This window comes from Lontra canadensis, unplaced genomic scaffold (assembly GCF_010015895.1).
Source record: "Lontra canadensis isolate GAN:19392208 unplaced genomic scaffold, GSC_riverotter_1.0 scaffold41, whole genome shotgun sequence".
Taxonomy (NCBI): domain Eukaryota; kingdom Metazoa; phylum Chordata; class Mammalia; order Carnivora; family Mustelidae; genus Lontra; species Lontra canadensis.
The window spans coordinates 17,329,452-17,351,583 of record NW_022631035.1 but is presented as its reverse complement, the minus strand read 5'-3'; the positions used below and the strand labels follow the sequence as shown (position 1 = coordinate 17,351,583).

Sequence of the window (22,132 nt, the reverse complement as noted above, 5' to 3'; positions counted from 1 at the left end):
GGAATTTATTGTTTCTTGGCAAAAAAATAAAAGAACAAACTTGGGGAGCAGTAATTGTTAAATCTAAGTAATAGGTATAAATTATATTCCTTTTACTATTCTTCTGGTTTCTTTGTATGTTTGACAATCTTCATAACAGAAGGGGAGAAAACCCTCCCATAGACTTTCTCACTCTTCTGCAATCTCCATGTTACGACTCTGTGAAGTGTTCATTGTTTCTTATCCAGAAAGACTGGCCCTTCCAGCTCTCTCCCTGCACTCCCCCCAATAGTAATTTCTCTCCCTTTATGATGAGGCACTGGTGCTAGGAATTTTGGAAATATGGCAGCTTAAACATGTCCTGCTCCTCTCCTCTCCCTACTGCGACCCTCTTTGAAGGGGCTGTGCCAGCCGGTGGGCAGGGCTGGCTGGCATGGGTGGAGTGCCTGAGACAGAAGCTGGAACTCAGGGGGCCCAGGGCAGACCTGGCCCACCATAAGACCCTAGGGGCAAGGCAGGGTGACCTGAGGAGCCCACGGGGAGCCAAACAGGTGGGCTCAGTGCTCTCTGCTGGAAAGCTGGGAATGCCGAGGGGCAGGGAGCAGGGAGAATTTCTGATGGTGTCTTTGCAGGGGACCTGGCCAGCTAGCCCCACCGGCCCCCTGGCGGAGACCACCATTCCTCTGCTCTAGGGCCCCATCAAGTGGGGGTACTCCAACAGCTCAATCTCAGCCCCAGTGAGCAAAGACAAATCAATCCCACTCCTCTGGCAAGCCTGTAGCTGGAAAGAGTTGGAGCAGAAAGAACCCCCAAATGAGCCGGAGCTGGCAGACTTTAATTCAGCGGGGTCCGGACCTGCTGCAGACCACTCACAAACCCCGGTGAGAAGAGGAGCTTGTCAGTAAAGGTGATGGGACAGCTGGACAGCCAACCACAAAAAAAAAAAAAAAAAAAAATCATTAACAGTGGGTCTATATCTCACTCTGTCCGCTCAGATACACCCCCCAAAAGGATCAAAGATTCAGACATAAAAAGTGAAACCCAAAAAAAAGACTCAAAGAGGAAAACATGAGCAAAATTCTATTAAAAAAAAAAAAAGACCTTGGGGCGCCTGGGTGGCTCAGTTGGTTGGGTGTCTGCCTTTGGCTCAGGTTATGAACTTGGAGTCCCAGGATCAAGTCCCTCATCGGGCTCCCTGCTTGGCAGGGAGTCTACTGCTCCTTCTGACCCTCCCCCTCTCATGCTCTCTCTATCAAATAAATAAAATCTTAAAAAAAAAAGATCTTGGTGACAGAGACTCAAAATCCAAAAGCCATAAGATTAGTGATTTCTACGTTAAGTGATTTGTGTGGCCAAAACATGACATGAGCAAAGTCAGAAGACAAACGTGGGGGGACTCCAACTCATGCTGGAGATCCAAGGCTGGTCTCCCTCGAACGGCAAAGCCTCCTAATAACTGATAAGTAAAACCAATAACTCGACAGGAAAGGGAACACAGGCTATGAATAGACCGGTCACAGAAAAAGGAAAACAAACAGACCCTACATCTATGAAAAGATGCTCACTCTCGCTGAAAAGAAAAATGCAAATCCCAGCTGCCTTTGGAGCATATATTTTACTACTGGATCGGCAGAAACCAACATCTTGTCAACACGTGGTTAGCTAGGCTGTGGGGAGTCAGACACTCACATCTGTGCTGGTGGGAATGTAACCTGGTATAATCCCCATGGACAGGGAGAGCAATTTGGCAAAATTGAACAAATACCCATCGTTTACCTTTCCGCCCAGCGATCCTACTTCTGGGATTCATCTTTGATTTACTGCCTGTACTCCACGAAAGATTATTTATTATAGCTTTGTGTGTAATGGCAAGAGCTGGGAGACAGTCCAAGGGCCCATCAACCATGAAGCGGCTGAAGAATTTATGATACATTCCTACAAGGAAAACCCATGTAGCTACAAGGAAGGGGACTGATATTCTCTGTGCGCGATCTCCAAGGTACGTTGCTAAATCCAATAGGCAAAAAACAAGCAAGATATACTGTGTACTGCTTGCTACCTGTATGTAAGGGAGACAGAAAAATCAGGGAATCAAATGTGGTTTCATACAAGTTCGTATCTGTATAAAGAAACTCTGGAAGAGTAGGGAAAGAATTAATGAAAGTGGTGACTTAGAGCTGATGGAGAACAGGCACAGAAGCAGGGGTACGTGTGGGAGTTTTTACTATATACTTAAAAAAAAAAAGACTTTATTTATTTATTTGACAGAGAGACAGAACGAGAGAGGGAACACAAGCAGGGGGAGTGGGAAAGGGAGAAGCAGGCTTCCCTCCGTGAAGGGAGCCTGATGCAGGGCTCGACCCCAGGACCCTGAGATCATGACCAGAGCCAAAGGCAGAGGCTTAACCCACTGAGCCACCCAGGTGTCCCACATTATCTAATTAAGAAAATCTTGCTATTAGCAAGACAGAGGAGCTAGAAAACACAGCGACAACCCAAACAACAGCAAAAAAGAATTCTTAAGGAGATTCAAGTAAAGCACAAAAGAGAGAGAGAAAAAAAAGACTATTTTAGAACCTAGAATATATCATTGAGCTACTCATTGAAAGTGAGGCTAGAGAGTCATACTCCAGACTCAAATCTGTGGCCTGGAAGATAAAGCAGGAGCAATCTCTCAGAACAAACACACACAGAGATAAGAAAGAAAGGGGGCAAAACTACAAAACTGGAGAAGCCCATCAAGAGAGCCAACGTGCAAATGAAATGAAAGAAAACGTCAAAGACACAACAATCATGCAACAAACAGATTTCTCTGAGCTGAAAAAAAAAAAAAAAAGACCCAAGGCTGTGTATAGACACTGATGGGGTTCTGTGAGTTTCGGGGGAGGGGGAGTGCTGAGAAAAAGAATCCCCATCTCTGCACATCCAACGGCATGTTTGACTAGGATCCCCAGGGTCAAGCAGAAGCCATGAATGAAATGCCAAGTGTCACAGGACAACGGGAGTGACAGGCGGAGAAGAAAAGAATCAGTAGCAGCCTGATAGAAGGGGGAAAGCAAACCACAGGAAAACCAATACATGTAATTAATCCATTAGGAACAAAATCCAGTAGGCTGGGTCCGTTATTAAACAAAATCGCAAAAGAGTGCATTATCCCATCAGAAGACAGTCAGCTTGGATTTGAAAATTCAGTGGTATGACACACACACACACACACACACACACTTAAGAAAGACACTTAAGAAGGTGATAACGTTGAAACTTAAAGGATACCAAGAGATACTGGCGAGTGCAAAAAATAAAATTGAACAAAATACAAAGATTGGCCAGGTTCTTAAGAGGAAAGGTGGAGTTTAGGGTCACAAGGACCCCATGGGATAAAGAGGAACACCAAGTTGTGATACAAAGGCAAGCTCTGTGAAGACAGAGCAGTCCAGATCGGGGCGCTCCCAGCGGTACTCTAGCTCAACGTCAAAAGCGAAACCTACTAAAAGTACAAGAAGAACTTGCTTGAGAAAATCTGAGTGGGAGATGTAATAAACCTCTATTGGACCTGGAGTAAAAGACAAAACCAAAAAGAGATCTACAAAGGAAACCCACATTTCAATAATAGCGTCCATCATGGGGTGCCTGGGTCGCTCAGTGGGTTGAAGCCTCTGCCTTCGGCTTGGGTCATGCTCTCTGCTTGGCGGGGAGCCTGCTTCCTCCTCTCTCTCTCTGCCTGCCTCTCTGCCTACTTGTGATCTCTGTCTGTCAAATAAATAAATAAAATCTTAAAAAAAAATAATAGCGTCCATCAGCTTGGCTTGATCTCTGGGGGGGACCTGATGTCCTTTAAATGGAAAATATACATTTTTCCACAGCTATGAAAAACTTAGAAAAAAAATCCTTTCCTCGGTCACAAAGGAATCCATATGTAAATTTAGAAGTAAATTTAGAAGATTTTGCAAATCGAGGAAAAAATGAATGCTTTCCTAGTCAAAAACCAAAATGGCCAAAATGAACAAGAATGAATGGAAAACTTGGAAAGATCCAATTACCATTGAAGAGAAAGTCTGGCCCTGACAAAGCACCAGGCCCAGAGGGGTTCACGGAGGAGGCTGAATGGTAGAAACCTTCGGGATGCACCTGCTGTTCCCCTCCCTTGGCCGGGAGGAAACCCTAGGTTTCTCTCTGGCCGCGGCACCTGCAGGTTCTCCCTGGGTTTGCCTGCCCAGCTCTCTACCCCAGTCAGCTGCCTGAGGGCAGGGACCACGCCTTGTGTCTCACTGCCTCCCAGTGCCCTGTCCACCCCTGCTCCATCCTGAATCAATGACAGAGTAAGTGAAAAATCACAGTGCCGTTGTCAGTGCCACGGGATGCCCGAGGTCTGCAAAACTCTCCCACCCAGAGCCAAGCAGGATGGATGGAGAGAAACCAAAATGCTAGTCGTCATTAGATGGAGATGTCCCCCCATTAGCAGTGGCATGAAACTATTTTTATGGGGGGAAGAGTAACTGGCAAATTCAGATGATGCCAGGAGCACTCCAGTTGCACAGACAGTGGGGGAAGGTGGCTGGGGGGAGCTGGGGGCGGGCCCTTTCTGGCACCTTTCTTGGCTCCTCTGGCTTCCTCTCTCTGGCCAAGCTGACCCAGGCCCTGGGACAGACATGGAAGCTTTGACAGGGACCCCTGCTCTGTTTCCCTGATGCCTCAGGCTGGACCTCCACCCAGGGGAAGGAGAGGACGCGGGGCAGCACCCGTAGGAGCCCAGAGCCTGGGTCCTGCAGGCCTCACTACATTTTTGCAGCTGCTCTGGAAGTCCCCTCAACACCACAGTCCTTCCTCAGTTTGGCAAGAGATCCTCCTGAACTTTAGCAAGAACCCCTGTGTCCCTCAGACGCAGTCCCCAGCAGCCCCCTTTCCCTCAATGCCAACCAACCTGAACTGTCCCCTGACAGGGTCTGGAACCCTGACCCCTTTCTGATCAGCTGACCCCAGTCATGCTGATGGGCTTTCCCATGCTGAGGGCTGGGCACTGACTGGTCATTGGGGTTGCCTTTCAGTGTCCCATGCCTGGCCCTCCCCACTGCTGGACACAGACAGCCCCAGGAAAGGCAGAGAAAATAGATGGAGAGAGAAGCCAGCTGCTGGGACTCAGGAAGGAAGTGGGGAGGCAGGTGGACCTGTCTCAGGAGGCCCGGGGTGGGGGGGCGGTTAGGGGAACCAGAGACTGAGAGGTGAATAATAAGGCCCAGGCTCAGGGGAGATCACCCAGGGGACCCCATCGAGCCATAGGGGCTGCCAAGCCCCCGGGGTTTCCTCCATTCTTCCCAGGGAGCAGTGGGTGGGGAGGACCACTGGTGGCTGGGAATGTGGGCCGAGGATGGGGGGGGGCACCCAAGAACCTGCTCCTTCATGGGTCAGGCCACAGGCTGGGCAGCGGGGCTCCAAGGTCAGCCTGGGGCTGCAGGTGAGTCAGGCCAGGTGTGAAGAAACCGGCTGGGCCACCCCAGGGCAGCTGACCTCCCTGGGTGGGGGAGGGGCTGAGGCGAAAGACCAGATGAGGGGGACTCACTGGACCCTCCCTCCAGCCTCAGCTCCCCTGCTTTTACTAGACTCCCTTTCCAGAGGGCCCCCACTTGTCCCAAAGGGAGATCCAGGTGGGTCTGTCCAAGTCCATTTCCCTTGTCCCAATCAGAGCTGCCTGGGGCGGCTCTTGGAGTGTGTCCCAAGGAGTGGGTGCCAGGCCTGCGATCCTGAGAGGAGGGTGAGGCACCGGGCAGGTGGGTTTCAGCCCCGGTTGGGCAAAGAGCAGGCGGAGGTGAGGGAAGGAGGGGACAGAGTGGGAAGTTTGCCACGCCACGCCCCCCCTGTGCCCCATTCGGAGTTGAGGGGTCACTCACAGTTCTCAGCAGAGGACAGGCAACCAGGGCCACCCTGGGGCTCCTTCCAGTTCCCGCCGCCTACTCAGGTGAGGCGCCTCCTGGGCCGGCTGCCGGGAAAGCTGCGGAGGCCCGGGGCTCTCCTGCCTGTGGCCAGTGCCTGGGCAGTAGGGGTGGGCTCCAGGCCCCACTGCCGGCCTGGGCCTCTCCACCTCAAGGCCCTGGGGCGGGGATGGTGACCACACCCCGAAATCCCGGAGTCAGCAGGTCCCCACTCCTCCCCACTCCGCCCGCGGCCCCAGGGGAGGAGTCTCAGGGGCCCCTCCCCCCAGGCTTCCAGGCTCAAAAAAGCCCCTCCTTTGAGGGGGTGGGGGCAGAGAGCTCCCGCTGCAAAGCCCTCCTCCTTCTCTCCCTCCTGCGGAGGTGCGCCTCTGCCCTCCCCCGGGACAGCTGGGTCTCCTCCTAGCCACCCCCGCCCCCCGGGGCCGCGTGGGAGATGAAGGTTTGGAATTCCTGCGTCCCTCCCTGTGGCCCGTGCCCAGGGATGGGCACATACAGGCCTCTTAGGGAATCCGTGTTCGCTGGCTTGTACTGTCCCCGCCGAGGGGAGGGGAACGGCCAATCCCACAGGCCACCCGGCTGAGACTGAACCTGGCGACCGGCCCGCACGGGGCTGGGGGCCAGGAAGCATGGAAGTGACTTGCTCTCGGCCACCTCCTGCCTGGGGGACCTTCAGACAGCCACTAACCCCTCTCTGAACTCTGCATTCTGGCAAAGGGGGGCACCCATGCCTGCCTTCTGAGCTGTTGCGAGGATGAGCCTTTGGGTGAGAGCCCACAGGACCATTAGCCCCTTTGGGACAGGGTCATGTCTTGTCATGTGTGACACACTTTGTGTCCACAGGGTCCAGCCCTCTGACCAGGATACACCAGGTGTTCATTACGGGCTAGTTGATTGGAGGGTGAATGACAAGACCTGAAAATGCCACCCAATATGGAGGCTTCTCTCTTCTGGGGAGGGTCCCTCTGCCTCTGCCGACGGCCCCACCCCCATGCCACCCTCTCCCCTTGGCCATTGGTGTACCCTCCTCGAGACGACCCTGATGCTCCATCTTTACATCTTTGCCCCTTGCCTCAGAGTCAGCGGGTTGCTCCCCCTCTGCCCTGGGCACCCCCTTGGCCTCTCTCCCCCAATCCTGTCTCACCAACCCCCTCCTCACCATCCTCAGCCTCCCCCTCTTCTGGGTCCTGACCACTCACTTAGATCTGGGGAGCCTTGCCTCTGGCCTCACCTGCCTCTGGCCACACAGTGTCTCTCCCTTCCCTGCCAAGCTTCCGAACTATCTACACGTGGCCTGTGTCCTCACCTTCATCCCTCAGATGTCTGCCTTCTGCCTTCAGTAACCCCTTGACCTGCTCCTGATAAGGTGGCTGGTTGACCTTGCGGTCACCATTTCTGATAAATGTTTAATGGCCTTTATCTGACTTCTCCTTCCTTCTGGACACTTCTCGGTGTCTGGGCCAGCACTCTCCTGCTTTCTGCCTTGCTCCCTATTTCTTCCTCTCCACATGCTCTCCGCTCTCCGAAGCCCCATCTCCAGCACCACAGGCTGAGGGCTGTCTCCTGGGCAGCAGTCTCCCTGGCCCTGTCACCACCGGATGAACAGACCACTGTCTGCGAGGCATGCAACTGGGAGACAGGGACACATCCCGCCTTCTCTCCCACCTTCCTCAGCCCATCAGCCCCCAGATCCCTTGGCATCGGCTTCCCAAATCTCCTGTCATCCCTGCGTGCCTAGGACACCATGAAGGTCCTCTGTTCTTCTCAAAGTCCCAGCCACGGGGGTCTTTTCTGTGCCCCATTACCTTCTGTGCTAAGAATCTTCCAGCAGCTGCAGAATGAAATCCACATCCCTGGTGAGAGCCCATGAGGCTATGCTGGGTCAGGCACCACCCACTCCCCCCACAGCGCCCCAGCAGGGTAGGGTAGGGGCGGGGCTGCAAGGCTCCAGGGGTGCACGTCTCACACCCACACCCATGACGACACTGTGTGTCGTTCTGCCCCAGATGGCCTGTGCCAGGCTGGCCTGAGGCATCTGTCCTCTCTTGCCAGGCCCCTCACCTGGATGGTAGCTCTCCGGGCCTGGGGGGCTGTGCCTCACCAGGAGCTTGGCCAGTGGGAGGCCAGTTCCTGCTTAGTTAATGAGTGAATGAAGGGGAAGGGTAGGAGCGGCCTCTCCTGCCTCCTCCAAGAAGAAACCAGGAAGGCTCAGCTTTCAGGAAATTCCTTCTCCAAATGCTGCCTTGAACAGCTAAGAGCAGAACAAGGTTTCCTTCCCAGGAGAGAACTGACTTCCCACCCCTGGCGTGTGTAGGGGAAGGGGTGTCAGGGAGACCCACAGCTGACACTGGAATAAGGCGGGATCACAGGGAGTGTGAGATTATACCCATCACACAGGGAGGAAACATTAAGTTTTCTTAAGCCTCTCATTAGCGTCCCAAGGTGAATTAGGGCCAGAAGCCGGACCAGGCCGAGCATCTCTACGATACCCAGGTCTCCTGCAGACGCCCCAGTTCCTCCCCGAGCGAGTACTACCCCCGCCATCACTTGTGTCCCCCACCCCCTTAACACCAATGTAACTGCTCGGAAAGACGGAGGGGCAAGCAGGACGAAGAATGTGGGGAGGCCCCGGAATGCGGCCCCGAGAGCCTGCCCAGGAAACGGAGGGACGCCGGGGTGAGGAGCGCTGGCATCCAGCCATTTGTCCCAGAGAAGCCGGCCAACTGGCCAGCAGGGACGCCGGGCACAAGAGCCCCCACTGCCCCGCCCGCGTTCCCTCTGGGCGGAGTCCGGGTCGCGGTCCTCACCCGCCGGGTGCTGTTCCCCGCCATAGCCACAAGAGGGCGGGCTCCTCCTTGCAGAAACCAGAGCGAAGGTGGCGCAGACAGGGGGTACCCAATGGGACCCAGCCAGCCTTGGTAGAGCGCCTACTACGTGCCAAGTACTTCCATGCCTCACCTCGTTGAAGGCTCACAACACTAATCCTTTACACAGGAGGACACCTGGCTGGGGGAATTAAGTGACCCCTCAGCAGCTGGCAGGTGATCCAGCAGCGTCAAATTCGAGTCTTTCTAGCTTCAAATCCTGAGCTCTTTGCACGGTAACCAGTATACACGGTGGGAAGACCCAGAAGGTCACACACTGGGTCGGTGCCTCCTTCCGCTGGGCATCCCAGACTCAGTCCTGGCATGTGCCAGGCATCAATGTTTACATCAAGTACATTACATCAAGTACAAAGAAAGAAATCAGAGACTCGCAAGGTTTAGGGGTCATCCATCCACGCTTTCCACCCCTCTTTGGGCCAAAGGACAAATTGAAACCCTGAGAGAGGAAGTGAATTGCACATAATCACTCAGCTGGTGGCAGTTGTCATAAGGGAGTCTGTACATCCTCCCTCCAGGGCTCCCCCTGCCCCCTCCCCCGCCCCAGGTTCCTAAAGTTCAAGATGTCAGGTGTCAGGGCCATGCGAAGGATCCTGAGGATGTACAAGTGTTTTTTAAAACATACTCTATTGCAGTGCCTAGGTGGCTCAGTGGGTTAAGCCACTGCCTTCAACTCAGGTCATGATCTCAGGGTCCTGGGATCGAGCCCCACATCGAGCCCCACATCGGGCTCTCTGCTCAACGGGGAGCCTGCGTCCCCCCCACCCCTCTCAGCCGGCCTCTGTCTGTCAAATAAATAAACAAAATCTTTTTTTTTTAAAAAGTGCTCTATTTTCAATTTCCCAAATTAACACAACTGGATTCTGAAACAACAACAAAATCCTCACTATAACTGGACCTATTCCGGAAACAAACAAATAAAAAAAAATTAAGGGGAACTGAAATGTTGGGAGAAGCCTAAAAGGGAAGCAGACCCCTGACTTTCACATCCATTATCTCATCTGACCCCCCAGCTTCTTGACGGCTCCATACCCCGAAGAGTTTCGGAATGGTGCGGCTGTTAGGTCATGTGGTGCACGCACCTGCCAGGAAGCTTGGGCCAGCACACCGTAATCAATATCATCTGCATTTGTGCAGGAAAACCACAGGTAATCAATAAGTGCCACGGGTGGCCTCACATGGCTCAAGTCAAATTCTGCCACCGAGTTAGGGAAAACATCTGGGCTCTGGGGGGCTTTGCCATTCTGGAATTGCCGATAAGTGATGGGGAGCCTGCACCCCTGTCGGTTGAGGAAAGTGAGGCTCGGGGTGAAGGAGCACGTCCAGGGCCAGCGGACACTGCTGCTCAGCGTTGAGCCGGACGCTAAGCCGAGAGGGTCTCCAGCCCTCGCCCGCCTCCCCGCTCCCCGGCTCCGCGTACCTGCGGCGGGCGCTCCTCCCGCGGCGGGCCGCGCACGTCCTGGATGGCCTCGTAGACATTCTCCGAGTCGCTGCGCGCCAGGGGCCGCGGGCACACCCAGGAGCCTGCCACGCTACAGGCCTTGAAGCTGCCCGCGCTCCCGAGGAGACCCGCAGGGGGCGCGACGGCGGCGCGCGCCAGGTCGTCCAGGGACTGCGCGGGCCTCACGGGCGCCGCGGGCCTCGTGTACAGGCAGGTGGGCAGGCCCGGCGCCGGGCTGCTGCGGGGGGTCGCCGCACCGCGCCGCGCGGGGCCGCACAGGGAGCTCACGCGGCCCCGGGGCTTGGTGGTCGTGCCGTCCGGGCCCGCGGGCGCCGGCGCGCTCACGAAGCGGTAGTCGTAGGCCAGCGGTTCGGGGGCTGCGGGGCCCGGGCGGAGCGCGGGCGGAGGCGAGGCGGTGGCGGGGTCCCCGAGCGCCGGCAGCTCGCGCACGTACTGTGCGGGCAGGTAGAAGGGGCGGCCTCCGGGCTCGCGCCGGACGTGCCACCAGTGCTCCGTGCTGCGGCGCAGCAGCCGGTAGCGCTCGTTGGGCTGGATGGCCACGCGGCGCCCATCCTTGCCCGTGTACTCGAAGGGATGCTCCACCAGCACGTACACGTCCCCCTCGACGTCTGCCGCCATCGCGGCTGTGCCGTTTCCCTGTGGGCGACAAGGAAGAAGGGCTCGGAGGTCAGGGTCACCGAACCGGGAGGAGCGCCGCTCTAGAGGAGGTGCGGGGACAAAAGACTTGGGTTCGAGTCCCTAGGCTGCCTTCCTTGTGTGCGTTAGGGTCTCAATATTCCTATGTCAAAAGCGGGGGACTTGGGTAAAATAATCTCTAAAGGGCGCCTGGGTGGCTCATTTGGTTAAGCAGCTGCCTTTGGCTCAGGTCACGATCCCAGGGTCCTGGAATCGAGCCCCGCATCGGGCTCCCTGCTCCGCAGAGAGTCTGCTTCTCCCTCCCTCTCTGCCTGCTGCTCTGCCTACTTGTGTTCTCTCTCCCTCTCTCTAATAAATAAATAAATAAAATCTTTGGGAAAAAAAATCTCAAAAAAACCCAAACACGTTAAAACGTTCCAATTCTTACACTCGCGGATGGAATTATGACAACACTTTCATTCTGCGTTATTGGTTATGATTTGAGCCTCGATTCAATCCCTTGGTGGGGAGATTGTGGATAATACTAGTCCAACTTGACAGCCAAGGAAGCCTTGACTCAAAGAGATGGGGTGATTGCTGGCCATAGGCCACATTTGCTTACAAAGTTGACTGGGCCTCAGTTTCTCGGCCTGTGAAGTGCAAGACACAGCCCATTTCCTTTGCCCCCTGCCCTGCCCCTCCCAGACGCCACAAGCCCTCAGGAAATCCGGGTCTCCAGAGCCTCTTCCCTCCAGGCTTCTGCACCCCGGGGGCCGGCGGGGTCAGAGCTGAGGCGCGGGGCTCTGGGAGCCTTCCCGGAGCCGCTCTACCCGGGGAGTGTCTCTGCTTCCCCTAGTCCGAGGGCCTTGGCATAAGGGACCGGGACTGCCAAGGCCGGGGAACCGGTTCTCTCGGTTTCTCCTTCCTTACCCAGCGGCTTTGCCTCGGACATGAACCCGGAGCCTGGCCCGCCCAGACTGGCCGCACAGCCCCTGTGTTCTCCAGCTCCCACCTCCACCTCGCGAGAGAGGGAGGCTCTGCCCCCCTCCCCGGGCCTGCCCACCTGCCCTGTGATCTCCGCATTGCCCCACGAGAGTGGCCCCTAGAGAATGCACTTTGTGACAATGACTACCCACGCGGTGTCCTCCCCCGAGCTCTCCTGGAGTGATGGTGGCACCCCGACCCTCCGCGTGCCAGTTTCGCCTGGCTCTTAGTGCTGCGGGCTTGGGGGTCAGAGCCTAACTGTAAACCTGCCTGTATCTCCCCATCAAAGAGATGAATCAGAGGCTCCTTCCCTAAGGGGCTGGTCGCTCCAAGCCTTTGCACTGACCCCATCTCCTGCCCAATAGAGGTGTCCCGGGAGCAGCTGGGAGTCGGTTGCTTGCTGAGGGTGAGGAACCCAAAGAACGGGGTCTGGCGGGAGGCTCACTGCGCTCCTTCACTACTTTCCTAAGCTTTCCTCGAGGGGGAAAGGGGTGCACACTGGGCCCTGGAGGCGTGGTGCGTGAGCTGCCCGGAGCTAGGTCAACAGACCCCCTGGGAGGATACCCCTTGGTCACCTTCCCCTGGGCCCCTGCGGCTCACTCACGTTGGCGGGTCAGGTCTCTGTGGGCCCATGGGCTGGACGGGCGGAGCCGGCGGATGGATGCAGGTTAGGCCCCTGCCATCTCCTCGGGCGGGGCTTCCAAGGGCTAGGCCGGGGGAGACCTCGGGGAGCAGGAGCTGGCAAGGGGAGCAAAGAGGGAGAGGGATGCTCAGGAGGGCTGCCCCCCATCTCCAACGCGGCTGTATCTGGGAGGGGCGAGTGGGAGCCTGAGTGAGTGTGTCTGGGCCGGTGGAAGCAGGGCCCAGAGCAAGTGAAGGCAGAAGGGAGGGGCGGCAGCTGGAAGGGCTGCGACTGAAGGGGCGCTGCCGGGTGGCGAGCGGAGCCCAAGATGGGTAGGGTCCCACCCCTGCGGCCCCTCCCGCCTCCTTCCCACCCCCGCCGCGGAATTTGCTGTCCTCGAGCCTCTGCGTCCCGCGGGCGCGCTGCTCTGGGACTGCCCGACCCCGGTCGTTGTCTCTCCCTGGTTCCCATACCTAGCGAAGCCATTTGCACCCTGAATCACCCACCACCAGCCCTCTCCAGGCGCTGCTCGCTTCGGACCCACCTCCGCCCTCCCCAGGCCCTTTCCGGGCGCAGCTTGGCGGGGCCTGGAAAAACTCGGAGCGGAGTTCCCACCGCAGGGATGCCAACCCAAGCGCAGAGTCCCGGGCTGGGTGGGGAGGGGACCTGGGACACGGCTCCTTCCCCAACTCGGGGGGAGCGTAGAGAAGCGGAGGAATAAGGGGAGCGGGAAGATCCCTGGAACTCGGGGGCCGGCCGGTCTCCAGGAGGTGCTTTGGGTTCACTGCCCGGGCGACGCGAACCACAGCGCCGTCAACGCCTCGGTCGGAGCCGGTGGCCTGCACCTGGGCCCCTCCCGTCCCCGGACGGACCGCAGCCTTTCGCATCTGTGCTGCTCGCTGGGGATCCGACCCGCGCGGCCCTGCTCCCGGGTGCGCGCAGCTCCCACCCCAGCGCCGGGTGAAGGGGAGCAGGCGCGCGGCGTTCCTGGGGGAGAGGACCCGCCACCTGCGGCACCGCCCCCCCCGACCCCCGCCCCCACCAACTCCCGGCCCGGCCCGGCCTCGGCACCTCGGGGTGTCCGCTCACTGGCTTCGCCTCCACTTGTCCCGGCAGGAGCGCGTGGTTTCGGCGTCCGCCGCTCCCTCCTCCACCGCCCAGCTCCCGCGCAGCCCGGTTTCCTGTTCAACAATACAGCGAGGGAGGCACCAGCGGAGAGCGCCCGGCAGAACTTCCTCCCGGGCTGAGGCAGGGCTGCGGCTGCTAGAGACAATCCCCGGTGTCCTGGCTTCCTGTCCCCTCTGGGCCGGGCCAGCGCCCTGAGAGTCAGACACCGCCCTCCCCCCTGCACCTCCTGGGATCATGGGCCACACCTGGCTGTCTCCTGGGAGGTGGAAGCAGTAGGGCCGGGATGATGGCATGTGGGGTGGGGGTGGGGGAGTTTCCTCGACTACTTCTGGCCAGATTTCCCTCCCACTGTGCGATTCCATCCCCCAGCTGCCCGGATCGTCCTTTGGAAGAGGGCCACCCTGCAGGCTGTCCGCAGGGTAAGCCCAGAGCAGCCTGCCCTTAGCACTTGCATTTTCTCTCCTGTAGACAGGACAGGGGCGCCTCCTTCGCAGGACGGTTGGTAAGACTGGATGAGAAGGAGTTGCACCAAGCACAGTGTAGTATTATCACATTATTATTGTAAGAACACACATTCATTAATATTTTTATTATGAGTGCCCTCCTCTTCGGTGTTGGGTTGAGGTCTCCAAACTCTACATTTTCCTTTAGGCAGAAGCGGGGAAGGGAGAAAGGAATGTCCAGAGAGGCATCTTGCTGAGGATGGAGAAAAAAGGCAGGGAGCACCCAGGTCACGGGGCCCTGTCCCCAGGCCTCAAACCCAGGTCCTTCGGTCTTCTCAGAGCCCACCCCCTACTGACCCTGGAGGGACTTGAGGCCCCTGAGGGAAGCTGGTGCTCAGGGGATGCGCAGAAGGGGCCCCTCCCCCCTCCCAGGGGCTGAAAGTCCTCTTCAGGGACAAGGAACTGCAAAGCCTAATATTTCAATCCCACTTTCCTGTGAGCTGCTTCAGGGAACGAGTCTGTTTCCCTCCTCTGTCCTTGCCCCGGGCAGTGGTGGCCTTTTCCTCCTGGAACTTCAGGGCAGGGGAGCAGGCAACTAAAGGCCACATGGAGCCCTGAAACCATGCACCCTGATTCCGGCCCTGCTCAAAGAGCCTTTTCTCCCTGAGCCCCCTCACTTGCTTTGGAAAACCCAGCAGAGGAACAGTCGCGACATCTCTCATGTTCCGGGGCCAGGGGTCTGTGCTTTGACAGGCACAGGGAGGAAGTCCCTGTGGTGGGATCTCAGGGATCAGCTTCAGTTGTTACATATGAGTGTGTGTGAGGAAACCTCCGCACCACGGGCCTGAAATGCTATCCCTCCAAAGCCCCTTCATCTGACTCCTAGTTGGGAAGGGACAGACCGAACACTGTCGCCTCTCCTCCCTGGCATGCCCATGCCTGGTGCGCAAACCCCCTGCTTGCAGAGGTCTACCCCAGCCACCCCTCTCCAGGCCTTCCATGCTATCAGGCGCAGAGTGGGGCCCCATCCGAGGACGACAGGATGGCTGGTGGCCTCCCCCAACCAGTGGCAGCGTCAGGATTCAGAAGCGAGACCAGAGGTGAGAAAAATCAGGTTTACTGCAAAATCATTCAAAAATCACACCGCAGCAGTTCCTTCCACACATTGCAAAGCACTGTTCAGGGCCAGTGCCCCTCACTAGAAACAGTTTATTGCATAAAATGGCATTTTAAAAATAGTGTGGGCACCACTGAGGTTCACGTCAGCTTTCCACTGAGGGTGAGAGGGTAAAAGCCAACTCATCTGGAAGCATCAGCAGCTTTTACTGGGCAGGGGGTCCGTTCTAATGCTACTAGTCCCTGGGAGGCGGCTGTGGACAGGAGGTAGCCTGTCCACCCAACCCAAGTGAGCCCTCCAGGGTGGCCCTCGGCTGCACCGTCCATCCCCAGCCAGCCTCTGTCCACCTGGGGACTGGGGCACCTGCGGCTCTTCTCGGGCTGGGTTTGTGGGGGAGCATTAATGCTGGCTGTGGGGGTGCGGGACAGAGATAAGGACCCACTTTCCCATTTAGAAGGCTTTGGTGTGCTGGGCATAGGCGTGCACCATCTTCCGTGACGGGGACAGAGAAGCCGTGTGGCAGCCCTCCCCTCCTGCCCACCACCTCCTCTGTTCTCTTGCACAAGTTACCCCGCTCCACAGGGCTGGGCGGGTGACTCAGCAGCTGAATAACCCCAAGGGAGAGGTGGGAATAGATTCATCTCTTAACAGTGACGGGCAGTCTCCACCGGGGGCCCCCATCCAAGCTGAGAGCAGAAAGGATGGCCAGAGGACCCCGGTGGGAGGTGGGGGGCTGTGGGTCCAGAAGAGATAGGAGAAGGCAGCAGAGAAATCTCCCCGAACTACAGGGTTTCAATGTCATTTTGAAAACAATTCCAGGCTCCCACTCTACCCCAAGACCCCTTGAAAAGGCAATCACCCTCCAGTGACCTCTTCCAGTACTGGCAGCGCCCCTCCTGGGCCAGTCCAGCAAGGCTTTGGGAAGCCATGGCTTTGTAAACTGAGGCTGGGCATCCTTCCACAACGTGGCCGCTCCCATGTGTCCCCGTCCATCTCTGCAGCAGGCCTGGCACTCTTCGCGGAAGGACAGGGTGGAGGGTCACCACTCCACAGTGCGGAGCCTGGCAGTCATGATGCCCAAGGCTGGCCCTGGCCCAGGGTCACTGCCCTCTCTGGGGGAGGGGTGTCCCCTTGACAGCATGTCTCCAGCAGCCATCGGGCTGGATGTCTGCGGTAGGCAAGGAGGGCAAGGGGCTGAGGGGGAGGGAAGATGACCCTGGTCTGGACCAAGGAAGGCGCAAAGTGCTGACAGTGCTGGTTCCGAGTCACTCCCTCCTCCCGCCGGGACCGAAATCCCAGGCTTAGGGGAGCCAGGGGGCTCTGACCCGGAAAAAGGTGACGGGGTTTTCAGGGGAGGAGGACAGGGCAGGGTGAAGAGAGACGAGGCAGAGGAAGAAGGCGGTCACCAGGACCAATCCCGCCAGCTCCCGGGCAGTTTGGCACATACTTGAGCTATGGGCAGCGAGGGCCCGGTGTGTGCGAGGGAAAGGCGCCCAGTCTGGCTGACAGGCTCAGGCCCCCTGGTGGCCTCCCCGCCACCCACCTGCCTGTGGGCCAAATGTTCCCACATGTTTGCTCCACGTGAGAATGCCTGGATTTCTTGGGTGACTTGGGTAGGGTCAAGAATAAAAAAATATTTTCTGTTGAAATATGAAGGGAAAAAAAAAACCTGTCTTAAAAAACTAGACCTTTTAATCAGGAATGTGGAATCGAGAATGTGCCCAAGTCTCATGTCCACAGTGTTTGAACAGCCCTCATGGAGGTGTCACGTCTGTGAGGCGAGCTGGGGGCCAGATTAGTGCAAAGCTCCCTTTCCCGCTTCCCCTGGACGAGGGGGCATCTGATGGTGTCCCCACCTCCTGGAGCAGATGGACGGGAGAGGGGCTGGGGGACATCATCGAGGGCCTCATCGGGTAGGCTCGTGCTCTGGTCACATCTGAGTCTTCCTGACAGGGGAGACAGCTGTGACACCTTGAGGGGATCCAGGCTGATGCCAAACCCAGCTGGGAGGGCCGAGCTGAGCGGGGTGTCCCTGCCCGGTGGTCCTGGGTGGGGACAGCACGCTGGCTTAGGTGAGTGCGCTCTGTTCCTGGTACTTGCGCCTGCGGGCACAGCGGGGGCAGCCCTTCCTCACCACGGCCTCGCAGCTCTGGTGGAAGACGGTCTTGCACTCGCCGCACCTGGGGGACAGCAGCCAGCGTTCTGACCGGAGCCCGCGGGGAGGCCCAGCGCCACCCACAACCCAAGGCCCGTGTGCTGCCTCCCCACCTCTGAACAAAACCTTGGGGCACCGACCCTGCGCCACGCCACAGTCACGCTCCCTTCTGCCGCACTTCCTACCGATGCTGCTGGGGACTCGTGACATGATCCTTGCCTATGCTGAGAACACCCTGCCGTCTGAAAAACGGAGCCCAGGGGCTGAATCTAGGCCATGAGACACCTACTGCAAACGAATGAATGCTCCCGCCTGCTCAGTTTTCCACTCCCACCTGGGCTGGAGGTTTGGCGGCTGAATTTTTCCATTTAGCGGCTCCTGATGAGTGCTAACCAGGTAAGAACCACCATCACTGCAGGAGGGAACCAGGTGGGGGGCCCCTACTGGGTGCCCACTTTGTGTGGCCTGTGCCCACCCTCTGGGGCAGCGGCTCATTCAGTCCCTTCTCAACCCATTTGTAGATGACAAAACTGAGGCCCCCACTCAAAGACTCAGCAAGATACCTCTTCTCGAGAGAGACAGATAGCTTCCTTGGTCTAGGGAGGGGTCCTCGGAGGGCTCTCTTGTCCCCCAAGCTGGCCCAAAGCTGGCCGTGACTGGCCTGGGCATCGTCTGCTCTAGACGACCTCCCCAGCCCGCGGCTCTGTGTTCTGGGTTCCTGCCCTCCTGGAATGCCAGGGCCGGCTGTGGGCAGGGGTGGGCAGCCGGCCGAGGGTCCCGCGTACCTGACAGTGGTGTCGAACTCGAAAGGGAAGATGATGTCGTGGTGGTGGCAGATCTGGCAGATGAAGCCGCGCTGGGTGCACAGGTCGCAGTGGTAGACATGCTGGGAGGCGAACCCGATGAGGGCATTGAGGAAGCCTGTGTACACCCCATCTGCGATCTGTGGAGGGTAAGTGCAGGCCGCCAGGCCTTTCAGGCAGCTGTGCTGAGTGAGGCCAAGGCCGTCTGGAAAACGCGGCCTGTGGCTGCTTCTGACACTCTACCTGAAAGACTCCTACCCCCAAAGAAGTCTCTCCCCGCTTGGGCAAGAAAGGCTCCCTGGATCAGGCCAAACGAGGAGGCTGTCCAGCTCCCGGACGCAGAGGTCACCGGGGATAACCGTGTTGGCAGACGAGACCCAAATCCACAGTGCCCTCCCTCGAGGAAAGGAATGTTCCCGGCTCTCACCCCTGGGACCTGCCCTCCCACTGGGGATGAGCCCCGCAGCAGGGAAGGGGCTGAGGAGCTCGTGTGGCCCGGGTTCCACCGGCCACCTGCTCATCGCAGGGGCTGGCACCCGGTCACTGCCTGGGAAGCACGTGACAGTGAGACATGCAGACTGAGGGCCTGAGAAGCTGCAGCCCCCCTCTTGCATCCCCATTTCTGATTTCTCCAGGAATGAGGTCCCTCTACAGAAGTGTGGGGGTCAAGGAGGCATTCTCACCTGCTGGAGGTCAGCAACACTGTACTTGTGGGGCGACTCCAAGAGGTAATTCCTGTGGTTGAGCCTTCAAACAAAACATAAGGGGCTCCTTAGAAGGTTTTCCACGATCCGGGCCAACCTCTGTTTGCTTTCATTCCTTCAGCTGCTACCTGCGTATAAGCGCCTGGTGGGGCGGTCCCTAAGAGCCAGCTGAGCCGCCTGGGGTGGGGACCTGGTCTTCCAGGTGACCTGGGGCAAATGACTCAGCCTCTCTGCACCTCAAGCTTCCTCACCTTAGAAATGGAGCTGTTCTGAGGATTAAATAATTTATCTAAAGCATTTGGCACAGCGCCCAGCACACGGTAAACAACGAACAATTACCACCTGTAGCTGACAACACTGTACTGTGCACTTGAAATTTGCTGAGAAGGTAGAGCTCAAATGCTCTCATCCAAAGTCTCTATGTAAGAAGTGAGGGATGGATGTGATGTGTGAATGAAGCAGAGGGAAGAGCCTTTTCATGGTGTACAAACGTGCATCAACTCATCATGCTGTCCACTGTAAATTCCTCGCAATTTGGTGAGTTATACCTCAACAAAGCTGAAAAAAATTGCAAAAAAATTTCAGGTATAAAAAATAAAGCATCTATAAAAAAATTAACCAACAAGGAGGACGATGACCAAAGCTAACATCTGTACCAGGAACTGGGCTCAGAGCTTTAGCCACTGACTCATTCTGCCACCCCTTAAGGTCGGTACACTTATAATCCCCACTTTGAGAAGAAGAGGGAACAGAGGCCCAGAGAGGTTAAACAGCTTGCCTGCAGTCACACAGCTAGGGAGTGGCAGAGCGGAGTCTGAACACAGGAGTCTGGCTCTGGAGCCTGCACCCTTACCCACCCAGTGAATGCCCAGAAGTGTTAGCTGTTGTCATTACTGCCACCATCACATACCAAGGACAGCGCTTGGGGACAGAAATACATAGCATGTGGCCTCTGCTCTCCTGTCGCCCCTGGGCTAGCTGAGGGACAGTCAAGCATCCGGTTTCGGTGCTATGTGAGAGGCACAGAGATGGCCTAAGTTTGGCACATCCCATTTCACTGAGGGGTGGGGCATGGGGGAGACAGAGGCCAAGGGCGACTCTACTCTCCACCTCGGCAAGGGCAGACATTCAACGGGTTCTGTCCTGAGGGATGGAGAGGAAACACCTGCAGAAATCCCCCCGGGATGACACCTGGCTGGCCCGGCTGGTGTGGGTACTGGGGTTGGGGAGAATGCTCCAAGCCTAAGGAGGCCCTGGGGCATCTGGAACGGGGGCTCGGCCACACTCCACCCCACGGCCTCAGTTGTGGTCTGCGGGAACCCAGTCTGGGGTGGAGATGACCAGCCCCACCAAGCAGCCCGGCAGGCCATGGTGCCACAATGGGTGAGGACACTGATGACTGGCTGCTCAGCTCACCATGCTGGTTTCCCCAGTAAACTTCCAGCTTTCTGGGAACAGGAAGCCGCCATTTATCACCAGGAAAACATGGGGGGGGGCCACACAGGCTGTCCCTGAACTGGCAGGAAGGGTGGGGCTGATCTGGATGGGGAGCCATCTCTGTCATCTGCCCTCTGCCCCCACAGTCATGGGGGCGGAGCGGCCAGGCCCAAGATCCTCCCTGCGAGCCACTGTCCCCTGGGCCCGTCACGCACTCAGTGAAGGTTTGCAGGTGCTTTCCTCATGGCACTCAGTCCAAGCTGGAGGGGACAAGAGCATGGGCTCTGGGGCAAGATGCTTCTCATCCTGCCATCAGGAGAGAAATCCACACCCCAGGGCCGCTCTGGGACCCTGTTCTCTCCCCCACAATCCCGAGACCCCTCTCTGTCCTCTTCTGTGTGAGGATGACGGCCCAGGGGAAGGGGCCGAGGAGTGTAGGGCCTTCTGGAAGACAGTGGAAGACAGAGGCAAGGCTGCCCCTTCACCGCCGCAGCCAGTGATGGGGCGGGAAACGGCACAGGCAGGGCTGCTACGTCTGGGTTCCAAGCCCAGGCTGTGTGACTCCTTTGAACTCAGGTCCCTCCTCCGACCACCCCTCCAGGGCATTTCTAGAATGGCTCCTTTCCAGGGATCGAGAGGGTGCTCTGGGGCTTCTCTGGCCCTTGGAGACATGTCCAGGCCTGTCTGAGGATCCCCTTTCTCTCAGAGGGCCCAGCCAGAGGGCTGCCACTAGCAACGGCGAACTCCTCCCTGACTTCACCGCTCACACTCAAGGCCTGTCCCTCCTTCTCAACCATTCTGGTCCTCAGCCTCCATTCTGGCCGACTCGGGCCAGGCCTCCTCGTGTCCCTAATTACTAAACCAGCCCCGGTGCCCCACTCCTGCCCAACTGGGCTTTTCACTTTTGTGCTTACTTTCTTCTCTCTTTGTATATCTTATGTTTAAGTAATCTCTACACACAATGTGGGACTCAAACTCACAACACCAAGTTCAAGAGTTGCATGCTCTACCGACTAAGCCAGGAGGGCACCCCCTAAATTGGCCTTTTTTAAACCCTGGAGAATGTTGAGTCCCAGGCTCAAAACCTTGCAAAGCGCTCCCTGCTGCTGGCAGGATAAACCCCTTTAGTGTGGCACTTAGGACCTCTGAGGTCTGGCGTCCACCCTCACGATCCAGCTGCATGGAACCCCTCAAGGGTCCTGGTGAACCACACTCCCATCCCCATCCACATGACGGGTCCCCTTGAGCCAGGAAAGCTGGGCCCTCCCTTCTTCCTTCTCCTCATTCTTTTGCAAAATCCCAGTTCACTATGTGCACGGGTAAGGAAAGAATTCTAGAAGCAAGTTCTAACAGTACTGATAGCGGCGGGGAGGGGTGATCCGAACTTTCTGCCTGATTCTTTTATGCTATCTGAATATCTGGATACTGATTATCTCTATAAAAAAGAAACACTTTTTTTTTTCTTTTTTAAAGAAGGTAAGAAAATGCTGCACACCCTCCACTCAGACACCATCTCCTCTAGGAGCTTTCTTGGCCCTCTGGCCCTGACAAGGCTGGGTCGGGTGCTTTCCCTCACGGCACAAATCATGCTGACCCAGGGCCATCTGTGTCTTTCTCCAGACTCTGAGCCCCTCAAGGGGCCCTCACCACAACTCTGGAAGGCCGCATGAGCACAGAGATGACTGGCCCATTGGTAGACAAGAAAGCTGAGGCTCAGACAAGTGAACCGACCTCTCTGAGTCACACAGCAAGTCTGAGGCTGGGCAGAGGATGCTCCCGAGCTTTTCCACTTGCCCCATGCTGCTTTCAAAATGGGATGTCCACTGGCCTCACCTTGCTCTCTCAAAGGCTGGTAGGCTGCACAGCAGGTTTCCAGT

At 57.2% G+C, this 22,132-nt stretch overlaps 2 protein-coding genes across 6 annotated transcripts in view; both read right to left on the bottom strand.

Annotated features, from left to right (window-relative positions):
* Positions 1-13,848, bottom strand: part of ARHGAP27 (Rho GTPase activating protein 27) — a 29,882-nt gene extending 16,034 nt beyond the window's left edge. The window contains exons 1-3 of one of the 3 annotated variants that reach the window (XM_032870975.1): positions 13,540-13,848; positions 12,451-12,584; positions 10,206-10,883 (exon numbers count right to left, since the gene is read on the bottom strand). In XM_032870975.1, the coding sequence (XP_032726866.1) occupies positions 10,206-10,865 (660 nt within the window). In that variant the 5' untranslated portion in view covers positions 10,866-10,883; positions 12,451-12,584; positions 13,540-13,848. The remainder of the gene's footprint in view (positions 1-10,205; positions 10,884-12,450; positions 12,585-13,539) is intronic. The other 2 variants (XM_032870976.1, XM_032870977.1) reach the window with 2 other exon arrangements.
* A 2,978-nt stretch (positions 13,849-16,826) lies between these two features.
* The window catches only part of PLEKHM1 (pleckstrin homology and RUN domain containing M1), a 44,277-nt gene continuing 38,971 nt past the window's right edge, over positions 16,827-22,132 (bottom strand). For all 3 annotated transcript variants that reach the window (XM_032870972.1, XM_032870973.1, XM_032870971.1), the window contains 3 exons: positions 18,798-18,861; positions 18,097-18,254; positions 16,827-17,336 (listed from right to left, as the gene is read on the bottom strand). In XM_032870972.1, coding sequence (XP_032726863.1) covers positions 17,225-17,336; positions 18,097-18,254; positions 18,798-18,861 — 334 coding nt within the window. In that variant the 3' untranslated portion in view covers positions 16,827-17,224. The remainder of the gene's footprint in view (positions 17,337-18,096; positions 18,255-18,797; positions 18,862-22,132) is intronic.